Source organism: Lynx canadensis, chromosome C1 (genome assembly GCF_007474595.2).
Source record: "Lynx canadensis isolate LIC74 chromosome C1, mLynCan4.pri.v2, whole genome shotgun sequence".
Lineage (NCBI taxonomy): Eukaryota > Metazoa > Chordata > Mammalia > Carnivora > Felidae > Lynx > Lynx canadensis.
The window spans coordinates 188,618,242-188,632,377 of record NC_044310.1 but is presented as its reverse complement, the minus strand read 5'-3'; the positions used below and the strand labels follow the sequence as shown (position 1 = coordinate 188,632,377).

Below are 14,136 nucleotides of genomic sequence, written 5' to 3'. Positions count from 1 at the left end.
CTCAAATATGCTACTGTACTTTGAAAAAGGTATACATATTTTTCAAATCATCAAAAGTTGGGCATAATTTATATTAGCTTCTATAAAAGGGGGATTAAGGATTTTCTCTGATAAACATGAGGATTGCTAAGGGAATCAAGTATTTTGGTTTAAGTATGGAAAACTAGCATTCCAAAAGATCTCAGTCACATTTTGGATAAAAAGTTAATTCAAATGAAAGTGAAAAGGGAAAGAAAGAAAGACTTATAAAAGAATTTATGAGGAGCATCCAAGGAAGGAAGTTCTTCTTAGGAAGTTCTATCATTTCAGAAAATAGAAAAGTCCAGTAATATACTGAAATAAGGCAATATAAAATAAAACAGATAAAGATAAGGCATGATATGATATGCAGAGCATATATAAAGTTTAACCTAAAAATAGATTAGTGTACACAACACAGGCTTTGGAATCAGAAACCTGGATTTGAATCTTGGTTCTGCTACTTATTAGCTGTCTGGTTTTAAGGAAAACTACTTAACTTCTCTGAGCTTACTTTCTCAAAAGGGAAAAGAATATCTCATGAAATAGTTGTGCAGATTAAATAAAATAATCCATGCTAGGTTATTAATACAATGTCTGACACATAATAGGGTTTAGTAAATGAAAGCTGTTATTAATAACAAAAATTTTTTAAACAATAGTATTCCATATTATCTGGTACAGGAACACAGGAATGCTAAAAACTGATGAAAGCAAAAATGAGTAAAGTCTTCCCAGAAAGCAATCCATATCAAGAATCCTAAAATTACTCTTTAAGTCTATAATTGTATTTCTAGACATTTACCTAAAAAATGGTCAGAAAAGATTTTAGAATCGAGATCCTCACTTCAGCTTTATTTACAACAGCAAAAAGTAAGAAACTGCCCAAATATCCTTAAACAGCAGAATACTTAAATAGATTATGGTTCATCCATAGACTGAAAGGGAAGTCCTGAAACTTTCTGGCCTCAGGACCACTTAACAGTCTTAAAAATTACTGAGAACCCCAAAGAAATTCTCTTTATGTGGGTTATATCTATCAATATTCACCATATAAGAAATTAAAATAAAGACATTTAAAAAAATATTTGCTTATTCATTCAAAAAAATAAACCTATTACAGGCTGACATAAGTAACACATTTATGGGGAAAAAACCCACTCTATTTTCCAAGTATACTTAACTGAGATTGGCACTGCTTTTACATTTTATAATTTCTTTAAATGTCTGACTTGATAGAAGATGAATGAATTCTAATATTTACTTTTACATTCAGACTGTTATGATAATATTGTTTGATTCAAGTTTATGAAAAAACAATCTAGCCTCAAACTGAAATGTTAAGATCAGACTTTGCAGATTCCCTAAAATGATTCTGGGGACCCCATACTTTGAGAACCTTGGGTTGAAATATTTGTAGTTATTAAAAATACTGTTTTGGGGTGCCTGGGTGGCTCAATCAGTTAAGTGTCCAACTTCAGCTCAGATCATGATTTCCCAGTTCATGGGTTCGAGCCCTGCATTAGGCTCTGTGCTGACAGCTCAGAGCCTGGAGCTTGCTTCAGAATCTGTTTCTCCCTTTCCCTCTGCCCCTCCCCTGTTTCTGCGCTCTCTCTCTCTCTCTCAAAAATAAGTAAAAACATTAAAAAAAATACTGTTTTGAAAAATATATGATGGTACATGGGAAGAGTCAGGATATAATACATTTAAAAGCAGGATACAAAAATATTCACTGGTATTCCAAATTTGTAAAGGAAAATATATCCACATTAAAAAAATATATATAAAAATATTATTATGTGTATTTTGCCACAATTTTAAAATTTAAATATTTATATATACATACATGTTTTACAAAAAGATTGAGAAAATATATTTTTATGTATCTTTTCCTCCAAAATCTATAATTGATTATTGCTTAAGAATCTAAATAAAAATCTCTTCTAAAAAATGAAAAGAAATTTGTTCAAATAGTCAGTGTGTATGAATCCAGGCAGGTGCCAACTCCCAAAATCCAGCTTTGAATTATACCATTTTATATCCACCTCCAACAGTCTTTTCCACAAATCATCCCTCAGTTGCTCCTTTTATAAATTTTCATTTTTACTACTGCCTTGATGCTAAATTTTTGTTCTAGTTGATTTTCAGGGGCAGAAGTGGAGAAGGAAAGGAAGAATGTGAAGAGAACAAATTAAGGGATGCAAACAAGACCAAAATATCAACAGCTTTCCAGAATCTTATGACTTAGTCCTCAAATAGACCTTTACACATTTATAATATGCTGCAACATCTATATTTTTAAAAAACTGATTAAAACTTCAAGCAGAGTGCTAAAGTATTTGTAATGGTTTTGAACCCTCCTCTTTATTACTAGAAATTTGTTGTTATTTTCTTCTCAATTCAAATACTGAATTGGACAGCTTTTAAAAATAATTTTTACATTAATCCAAAGCACGTCCCCCTTCCAAAATGTAATATAGTGAAACAAAACAACTCTTAAATGTTTAAAGTTCATCATAGCTTTCAGAAAAGTTAAATGTATGATTCTACTGAAATATATTCTAAGTACTTTACAGTATGATGAAACTCATTTTGACAAACCGGAAGTCTTTACACAAATAGTTCAGGAAATAAATGCATAAACTGGCTGGTGAATCTCACAGAAAAAGAAAAGCACAGAAACTACAGCAATCAGCCTAAAGTTCTCCATATGATTCATAAAATGTTTGTGACACTTTAAGCTTTAGTTGACAATGTTTCCTCTAGGTCTGAATATTCAAACAATAATTGTCTTGACTCTGTATTACTATATAAAACAGAAAAAATTATTCATTCCTTACAGCAAAATACTTTAATAAAAAGTCAATCATAGACATCTATAGCATCCTGTAATATATTTAAGAACTTAAGTTTTCACAAGACACCAAATATTTTTATATATTTAAGAATCGTATTAACCTATCTCTATCAAATGTGTTTAATCAATAAAACCTGTACTTCCCCTATATTTAACACAAAGAAAACATTTTTCTACTGACCTTAAGTACCAGTACAACAAAACTACATACAACCAGTGAACTTAGGGTCAGAATACCTGTGTAAGAAATCTACCTCCATTGTGTACTAGTACTAACTTTGTGTTAATCATTTAATCTCTTATGACATATTTCTTCATTTGTGGAATAAAAGAATTGGGCAGTTTATTTCAAAGGTTCCCCCACACTTTTCGGACTTAATCACTGTAATGTTTGGTGATGAGCTTTTAGTGATTCTGACTAGAATTCCTGCCTAGAAGAAGACCACCTGCAGCCGAGAGGGATGGGGTCCCAAAGCCTGGCTTTCCCATCTGAAATGGGTTTCTTTTCCAGCATTGCCTATCTCAAAACAAAGTGTGATAGGTGGTATAAAATAATTAAATTTTAAAACATTATGACTATCAGCAAGTTTCAAGATCTAAATTACAAGAAATTCTGGTCTATACTACAGTAGAAAGAGCTTTTTATTATTAGCTCAACATCATTACAGCTATGCCAAAAAGCTGTGCACTTTTAAAAAAGATACTGTTGACCATGATAAGATAGAGATTTTTAATATATCTGACTGTCATATATTGAATTTTAGTAGGAACTAAATTTTATCCTAGTGATTTACTCTTTTATAATGTGTGACTGGTAGAGTCTCTACACATGGGACATTTTGTCTTTATCACTTTATAACTGATAAAGCCTTTATAACTGATAAAGCCACACTACTTTTTTTTTTTTTTACAACAAACAAAAGGTTTTATAAACAGTTATTTTAAACTCTTTTCATCTTCCTAGGAATACATTCCCAAGAAATAATTTTTAAAAGGTAGGGGAGGCATCTTCACTCCCTAGTGACAGATTAGTACTTCCATTGACTTCATAAATATTCATTATTATTGACTTCATCAATACATTCTTTATTATTTTATGCTACTTCTTTACTATTTCACTATAAGCTAAAAAATATAGTGACATAAATGCTTTCAGAGATATCTCTCCTAACAGTGAGAGCTGATATTAATATCAAGGAGCTGATATTAAAATCCTTATACTGGAATATTCTCAAAAATCAGAATGAAACCCTAGTATTTTTTAGCAAAGAGTCCATGAAAGGAATACCTCAAACAGAAAGAATTATCTGAAGTAGTTTCTCTTTCTTTTTTTTAAATATAATTATATTTTGCAGGCATTTTTAAAGTTTATTTATTTTTGAGGGGGAGAGCAAGTAAGCATAAGCAAGGGAGGTTTAGAGAAAGAGAGAGAGAGAGAGCAGAATCCCAAGCTGGCTCCATACTCTGTTCAGAGCATAACGCAAGGATCAATCCCACAACCATAAGATCATGACCTGAGCCAAAATGAAGAGTCAGAGGCTTAACTGAGTCACCCAGGCACCCTGTAGTTTTATTTTCAAAGGCTTTTCAAGAAGCTCTCTAAAAAATATCTGATACAAACTTGAAATTTATGAAAATATGATATAGTAAGCGACACAAATCTGTCAAAAGTATAAATTAGTAAAAAATAAGAAAAATAATAAGAAAATTGGCAGGATATATCAAGAACATTAACACTATTTCTATTATTCTGCTTTTCTATATTTCCCAATTATTTACAAGTTGTTTTATGTAATGTTCTCTAATTTCATTTTTTTTTTTTTTAATGTTTGACCTGAGCTGAAATCAAGAGTCAGAGGCTTACCTGACTGAGCCACCCAGGCACCCCACTTCCCTAATTTTAAAAAAGCACAAAATTTTATGCCCCTTGACCTAGTAATTCTACTAGGAATAGAATTCTGTTCTATGAAACTTGAAAGAGTTATGTAATGGCAAAAAAATTAGAAGTAAATTGAGTATCAGCCAATAGGGAATAGTTATGTAAATTATGATACGTCCACTTAATATAATATTATGTAGATATTAAAATCATAACACAGGAAAACGCAAACAAAATCATCTTACATGAAACAAAAGCACAAAATTATATGCATCAAATGCTCACACCAAATTTTAACAATGCACAACAAAAGACTAAAAGTCAACGATAAAAACCAAACCCAATTAAAAAACACACAAATAACTTAAATATACATTTCTCCAAAGAATATTTATAAATAGCCAATAAGCACATGAGGAAATGCTCAGTATCACTAGTTATTAAAGACAAATCGAAATCACAATGAGATACCATTTCACAGCAATTAGAACAGCTACTATCAAAAAGAAGAAAATAACTGTGAAGGAAAATGTGAAGAAATCAGAACCCTTGTGCACTGTTGGCAAGACTGTAAAATGGCAGAGCCACTATGGAAAACAGTAAGGTGGTTTCTCAAAAACTTTTTAAAAATTTAATTACTATATGATCCAGCAATCTCACTTCTGGAATATATCCAAAAGAACTGAAAACAGAGTCTCAAAGAGATATGTGTATATTCATGTTCCATAGCAGCATTGTGGTATGTATATCCTATGGAATATTATTAAGCCTAAATAAAAAAGGAAGAATATTCTGCAATATGCTACAACATGGATGAATCTTGAGGCTATTACGCTAAGTGAAATAAACCAGTCACAAAAAGACAAATACTGTATGACACCACTTACATGAGGTACTTAGAGACAGGAAGGTGGTTGTCAGGGGCTAGGGGAGGGAGAATGTGGAATTATTTAATGGATATAGAGTCAGTTCTATAAGATGTAGACTTATGAAGAATGGATGGTGGTGACAGTTGTACAACAATGTGAATGCATTTAATACCACTGAACTACACCCATTAAAATGGTAAATTTTACGTGATTTTTATCACAATAAAAAAGAAAATTAGTAATATGTTCAAATTTGAATCAAAGCATAAACAAAATGATAGCTTTTTAAAACCAAACACAATAATAACAGAAAAATACCTTGCAATTCTGTAGCAGTCGTATGAGATGTTCAAAGCAATTACTGTTAAGAAAAATGGCCTGAAGAACAGGCCTATCAGTGCAGTCTAACATGGCTGTGATGGTATCTGGGAAAATAAAAACAAAATAGTCCATTTATAAAGTGGGAAATTTGGAATCACAGAAACATTTACTTTGGCCATATATTTTTTTAATTTTTTTAATGTTTATTTATTTTTGAGACAGAGAAACACAGAACATGAGTAGAGAAGTGGCAGAGAGAGAGGGAAGCACAGAATTTGAAGCAGGCTCCAGGCTCTGAGCTATCAGCACGGAGCCCGACATGGGGCTCAAACTCATTATCTGTGAGATCATGACCTGAGCCGAAGTCAGACAACCAACCAACTGAGCCACCCATGTGCCCCATACTTTGGCCGTATTTTTAATTTAGGCTTTTCAGTCGACAAAGGGATGTAAAATTAGTTAGGAAAAAATAGGGATGGAGAGTACAAAACAAAACTGTACTTATTACTTGTTAAGAAAAGTAGACATTTGTAATTTATTATTGACAATATTTGTTTTTATACCTAAGAGTGATATATATTTCCCAGAGATTTAAATAGCTGTTATTCGATTATAATGCTCAAGTATAGCTTGCTACTAACAAATAAGCAACATCTAGTTATGTTTTGCAACACAGTCTCATCACACAGTAAAAAATTAGCATGTGGCCATTAAGAAAATGAGACTTAGGGAATTAATCCATTTGTAATGATAGTTTGTTCTTGTTTCCTACTGAAAAGATATCCTCATTCAGAAATCTAGGGATAATCTACATAAGTAATGTGATAGTTTTTAACAAATAAGAAGTCCATTAATATAGACTCAAACTTCCTTATAAATTTATAATTTATTACAATTACAAAATGTAACATATCATATAAAATAACAGAAACTAGATAAAATGAATCTTATTTTCCTACAGAAACAGTTGTAAGAGATCAAGTTTCACCAAGATTCTGGTGTCCAATATTTTTAAATTAGACAGCACACATGCCCTCACACAAGCACGTTAAGTCTCTAGAGCTACACAATAAATCATTAATGATGGATATGTCTGGGTGGTAGGATATAAAAAGCTTTTCTTTTTACTTATCCAAATTTCCCAGGATAGCTGTAATGAAAATATTTTACTTCTATAAAAAGAAACTCAATTAATAATACTTGTATCTATCAATGTAACAGGGGAATACAATAAGAAATCACATATATTGATGGAGTTTACAGAGAAAGGGACATATAAGCAAAGAATGACAAACCAAAAAACACAAAGAGACAGCAAGAGAAACAAGACAAACATACACAGAGGCTCTGAAGAAACAAAACAAAACAAAACAAAACAAAACAAAACAAAGGCCCTCTAGAGAAAGGACAGATGTTAAACTGACCTCTACAGAGATTTATAGAAGCACATATAAAATTGATCATATGTGACTCTTTGCCATAGGTCAGATAATGCAAATGGCACCTCCTGAAAATTTACTTTTCCTAGAATTTGAAAATAATAGCTTTCTTAATATTGATGCTTTTAGTGGATTACACTTTCAAAAAATGAATAAAGGCTCAATTTTGTCACTGTTAAAGCAAAGACGCTGTTAAGAAATCAATTCCATATTAATTATTTTGAAGTCAAAATCTAAAGTCACACAATAGCTGAATTAAACAATCGATACTTCCTATAAAATGGTCTTGAATTTCAAATAAGTCTAAAAAAAAGATTCAGAGAAAACGGAGTGTAATAAACTTTATGTAATACTTACTCAACATTTTTATCTGTAGAGCTATGAATCGGCTTTCCCACTGTCTCGACCTCCTTTGATTAGGTAAAGCTGAATGATCTGAATTTAGCAATTTAAAATAGTTCTCCAAAAGAGTGCTGGTTTCCACTTGACGCTGGTCAGAGCTGCTAGTGAGAAGGATATGTACCACTTCTGTAAGGCACTTCAGAGTAAGTTCTACCTTCCTACCCACTTCTTCAGGATCTCCATCCTCCCAGGAATCACAGTCTGCCAAAACTCTCATAAGAACTTCCATGGTAGCTGGAGAAATTGCTTGCAAAGCATTCCTCTGAAACATGAGAGATAATAAAAATAAAATCCAAACCTAACTGAAGTTCTGTATGTTTGCAAAAACAAAGAGAGTTTAATAAATGTGTGGACTTTTTCTTTTAATAAATCAACATATAAAAAAATTTAAACATATACTTTGATGGGCAATGCTAGTGTTTTATGCAGATTAAGTCTTCATTTCCTCACTAGATTACTAGATTTCTGATTTTATTCAGATAGCAATCTGCCCACATAGAAAACTTGTTTACCACCCTCCCTTGCAGCTAGTGGTAGCCATGTGACATGGTTCTGGTCAAGAACATATGCCAGAAAGCTATGAAGAAAACATAACTTTACAAATAAAAATAGAAGGACCCTTGGCTCTTGGCCTTTTCACCTTTTTCCTGCCTGGAATGCAGACATGATGCTTGGAGCCACCTTTAAATCATTAAGAAACAAACCCAAGAATTAAAGTAGCAGGCTAAAGAGAAAACAGAAATGCAGAAGGACTTAGTCCTTGATGATACCATGGAGTTGCTATATCAGCCCAGAACTGCTTACATCTGGATTTGTTATGCAAGAATAAAAACAAACACCTCAATTTGGTTAAGCTTCTCTAGGGTTTTCTGTTGGTTATACCAAACCCATCCCAAATGATATAGATAAATAAGACAACTGGCTTGACTTTGATTCTGCAAACATTTCTGAAATTCTAAGTTATTGGTAGCTATTCAGGGTGACCCATTAAACTTGGAAAAAAACCATGTATTTTGCCCAAATCTGTTAAACTGATAGATAATGAATCAAACACAGTTATGCAAAAATAATCTGAAAATAATAGCACTTAAGCCATTAGAACTGGTAATTACCAACAAAATAAGTAATATCAATAATAACAAGTGCTACTTTGAAAGAAACCGCCTATAGGGGCGCCTGAGTGGCTCAGTCAGTTAAGCATCTGACTTCGGCTCAGGTCATGATCCCATGGTTCATGAGTTCAAGCCCCATGTCAGGCTCTGGGCTGACAGCTCAGAGCCTGGAGCTTGCTTCAGATTCTGTATCTCCCTCTGTCTGCTCCTCCCCTGCTTGCACTCTGTGTCTCACATTGTCTCAAAAATAAATAAACATTAAACAAAAAAAATTAAAAGAAACTGCCTATAGAATACCCAACATCCATTTCCTCCACTTCCTTATCAAAAGAACCCCTGATATTTCACTGGACATGTGGCTACCAGGAATAAAAATTACATTTCCTAACTTCCCCTGCTGCCAAGGAGGCTGAGGAAGCAAGTTTTACCCAATTTTTTATCTAGACATATTTTCCTTTGTTGTAGTTATCTCATGGAGTTTGGAAAATGAGATTTAAAAAAAAGATGAGTATCAGCTTTTCAGTATCTCCTTTAAAGATAGTTGCCATTTGTCTCCTTCACCACCCCCCCATTTTTGTGCCCAAAATACAGACACAACGCAGATAGCCAAAACTCTAAAAGCTAATCTTGTAGCAAAAGAAATAGTAACAAACTGACATTCAAAGGAACCTGAGTCCCTGAAGATCCTAGAGCCACCAAATTAGTTCTTACAAGCAAATGCGTTACATATATTATGCACCATTTGGTCCTTATGACTACCTTATAGTGTTCTTATTTCCATATTATAAATAAAGAAACTAAAACACATGTAAATAGTTTTCATCCAAAGTCACAGAACTAATGAGAGATGGACATGGAATTCAAACCTATGTCAGTCTGGCTCCAAAGCCCATCCTCTTAACACAAAATAGAACAAATATGCCAATGGGAAGCCCAGGCACGATTCTTTGAGAAGGAAGACCAGTCATGGGACTTCAGTTTTTCTGCTGTTTATGACAAGGCCATTCTTATATCTTTAGATATTTCATTCGTCTAAATATCCTGGTACCTATCCCTATATTCAATAAATAACCTTCTGACCTCAAAACAGCTGTAACTATAGCTATAACCTGATTAAAAGGATTTTGAATATTTTCAGTACATAAAATAATAAATTGGCCTTCTAGTATCTACTTGATTTCTATGTTCATTTTAATCACTAGAGGTCTCTCAGGGCTTGATTACCCCTGGGCACTAACAAGAACAAGTCTCTGTGTGTTCAAAATGGTAATGGGATCCGATCAGCTTCTCCAATAGTCAAAAACAATGTCATTTCCAATTTTATTCATGTATACTCATTAATTCTTATTCTTAGTAGTGGAGAAATGATGGAAATAGGGAGATACTGATACAAAAGAAGGATATGAGCTAACAAAGGAAGGTGACAAAGCACACAAACTGAAAAATAAGATTCTAGCCACCATCACTCTCACAAAAAAACAGATTCCTCTACTAGAGTGAAGAGGGAAAGGCAAGGTAGCCCACTAGGAAAAAAGTAGTATTATTAACAACAGCTGTAACTCTGTTATCAATAGAAATCATATAAATTTTCATATATTACAGTTACAGTAATATCTCAAAATACCAGGTTTGTCTCTTTCTTGAAATTGCATTTGTTACTAGACTTGATGCTGTATCTCTTTTAGTGTGTTCTAAGCACATATTACTATGTTAGAAATTTATCTTAGTATTTTAGTAACTGATTTCAGCCTAACTAGTTTCCTTTGTGATCCTATGTGTTTTATTTTATGCATTTGAAACATTCTGACAAGGGACTTTATAGAGGGCATATGTGTTACAAAAAGTGTTAGAAACTTCTGATCTAAACTGTGTGCCTAAAGAAAACATGTAGGATGTTCTCTCTGAACTATAATCCTGTTTTCAACTAGTAGTTACACTCAAAGTCTACCACAGACACCTTCAAACATAAAGAAACAAGTATTACTAGAATTTCCTTCTTGTGAGTAATAAAAAAACTAGCTGAGTTTGTTGAAAAAGTGCATATAAACCTTGTATATATGCATTTAGTAATTAAGTTGACAGAATAGTGATTAATTCATGTATATTTAATTTTGAGTTGATTTCACCATGTAGACTAACAGGGCTGACTCTATGCTCTAAAGAAAGAACTAGTAGCTGAAAGTCAATACAACTAAGAACTTAAAATAAAAAAATGTTAAATATGGTTATTTATGCAGTAATTTTATTGTTAGTTTATTATAAGTTATTATATATCGTTATATTTTAAGTAAAATTATTACTTAGGTTTTTGAAGAAGTTTGAAAAAATAAAAGAGTAGTTTTAAACAAGACATAAACTCAGAAAAATATTTGTGTGGTTCATGAAATTATAAAAAGAAAAAGAATACATTAAAATAATCCATGGAAAACTTTTTGCACTGTTAACTACTATTTTAAATATTAACTTTTAACACTTTCCTCACCTGCCCACCGGCTACAATGGCTCCAAAGAGATGCAATAAGCAACACTTAAGACTTTCCTTGAGATGTTCGCTTTCCTGAAAACACTCTGTGAATATAATACACAAATAAACAAATAAGATTTCTCTTTCACAGTATGATTTATCTGTAAGGAATGTCTGACACTGAAATATTAAAAACTATGAAAAGGCTAAAATTTGTTAAAAGGCAAGGTTGATATGCATTTTTTCATAGTAAAGGAAAAGAAACCACCTATCAGCTAGTATTTTAGATAACTTATTTATCTCATTTAATTCTCTAATACTCCATATGAAGGTATTTTGCCCCCATTTATAAATAAGCAAATGGAATGTCTTGCCTAAAGTTATAGAGCTAAGTGACAAAGTTAGAAGCTAACTGAAATCTGACAGAAAATTAGATTTTTTTTTTTACTACTACTACTGCATCTTATTAGTATAATTGACTATAATTATTCAATAATAAAATTGGAAGAGTTGGACAAAAGGATTTTCTGGGTTTACTCCAGGGCAAACATTCTAAAGTTCTGGTACCAACAGCAATCTTCCTTTTAATTTATAAAGTAGTGTATTGTTTTTAAAAGGTTATACATGCACATGACGAAGAATAATTAAAATAGTATAAAAGAACTGACAAGCAAATATAAGTCTCCCTCAAACCTATGCCTCAATTTACCCTGCTCTCCACACCTTAAAAAAAAAAGGCTATAGATATCCTACTGCATCATGTTTTTTTTTGTTTTAACATAATATACACTGGGTATTATTACATCTTAACATACACATCTTCCTTATTCATTTTTATGACCATTACAATGGCGTACCTTAATTTACTTAAGCAGTTCTCTACTGATAAACTTTTATGATTTTCTTCTTTAATATTCAAATAACCCAGTAATGAATATCTTTTTGCATGTATCATTACATACACAGACAAGACTGTAACAACAGAATTATTTCCAATTTTATACATAACAAACATTACCAATAAGAAACAGCTTTGAGGTAAATGTATTAATAGCAATTTACATTTAAAAAGTTAAATGAGGGGCGCCTGGGTGGCGCAGTCGGTTAAGCGTCCGACTTCAGCCAGGTCACGATCTCGCGGTCCGTGAGTTCGAGCCCCGGGTCAGGCTCTGGGCTGATGGCTCGGAGCCTGGAGCCTGTTTCCGATTCTGTGTCTCCCTCTCTCTCTGCCCCTCCCCCGTTCATGCTCTGTCTCTCTCTGTCCCAAAAATAAATAAAACGTTGAAAAAAAAAATTAAAAAAAAAAAAAAAAAGTTAAATGCTTCCTGCTATGTTGGAATAACTGTCATTATATGTGGCTTCCTACTACAAATAACTAGAAAATTAGACAAAATAAGTAGAAATTTATACATCCTAGAAATTTTCCTTCTCTCAATAGACGCAAAGTGAGCCCAAGGATTATCTCAGCTTCCTGTTGTAGACATGTTCTGAAAACTACCAACAAAAGGGAACCCTAAAAGAATATAGCTATTTGCTGACTTAGGAAATAAAGTTTGGGGAGGCCTAGGCAACTAGAATTTGTGAAGTAGTACTGGAGTGGAAGAAGCTATACAGGGAAAGTACTCCAGAAATACAGGGCTCACTGTGAGTCAAAGTGAAATCCCACAAGACCAGCAAAAACCTACCAAGAGGTTTCAAGTTGAATGACTATCAGATTTGACACTGAGCTGCAAGATGACAGACTTCTACTCAGCCACAGGAGACACACAGAAAACACATATAAAGGATATAAAAAGATATATACCATGTAAACTTTAATCATAAGAATGATGGAGTGGTTTTATTAGCATCTGACAAAGCAGGCAAGAAATATTATGAAGGAAAGTCAAGGAATACTACCATTGGTAGAAAGGGACAGACATGTCTTTATCAAAGACAGGCAATGAAAATAAAACTCACTTTTTAAAAAGTCGTTTATTTTAAAGACCTTTATATTTATAAGTACTTGTGATAACTTCTTTGGGATAAATTATCAAAATATATGCACAATCTACATGCTATAAACTATAAATATTGAAGAAACAAGTAACAAAAAAATAATGAGATCTATCAGATTCATGAATTGGAAGTCTCAGTATTCTTAAGATGTTAATTCTCCTAAAATGCTTCCATAGATTGAATACAATTCCAAACAATATCCCAGCAAGGCTTTTTGTAAAAATATTAAAAATCAGCCATTTTTTTAAATTAAATTGGCTTCTAAAATGTATATAAAAATGTAAGGATTCAGAATACCCAAGAAAATTCTGAAAAATAACAAGGCTGAGGAATTACTTCAAGACTTGGCATAAAGTTACAATAATCAATACAGTGTGATAATATAGTAAGGGCAGGTATGTGAACAAAAAAAAGAGAATCCAGAAATCAGCTACTGGTGGTCAAACAGAGTGGGCACTGCAATCATCTTCACCAAGCACTCAAACAAAGGACTATTTCTGCCTTGTTTTAATTCTTAGGAAAAAAAGAATAGAGAACCAAAACAAATATGGCAAAATATTAAGATCTGACAAATGAGTGGGAAGCACAAGGTGTTCCTTTTATATATTTTGCAGTATTTTCTATATTCTTGAACTATGGCACAATCATTTTTTAAGAAAGAAAACTAAAGTCCACATAGGACACACATAGAGTAGCCAATTCTCTTAAGTTTCTTTTAACTCATGGTACAAAAGTATTCAATAAGTGCCACATCAGTACAGAAAAAACACATAACCT

At 32.5% G+C, this 14,136-nt stretch overlaps 1 protein-coding gene across 1 annotated transcript in view; it reads right to left on the bottom strand.

Moving 5' to 3' along the window:
* The window catches only part of NBEAL1 (neurobeachin like 1), a 175,103-nt gene that overhangs the window by 119,743 nt on the left and 41,224 nt on the right, over nt 1-14,136 (bottom strand). The window contains 3 exon segments of the mRNA XM_032594462.1: nt 5,942-6,048; nt 7,741-8,047; nt 11,380-11,465. Of these exon segments, the coding sequence (XP_032450353.1) occupies nt 5,942-6,048; nt 7,741-8,047; nt 11,380-11,465 (500 nt within the window).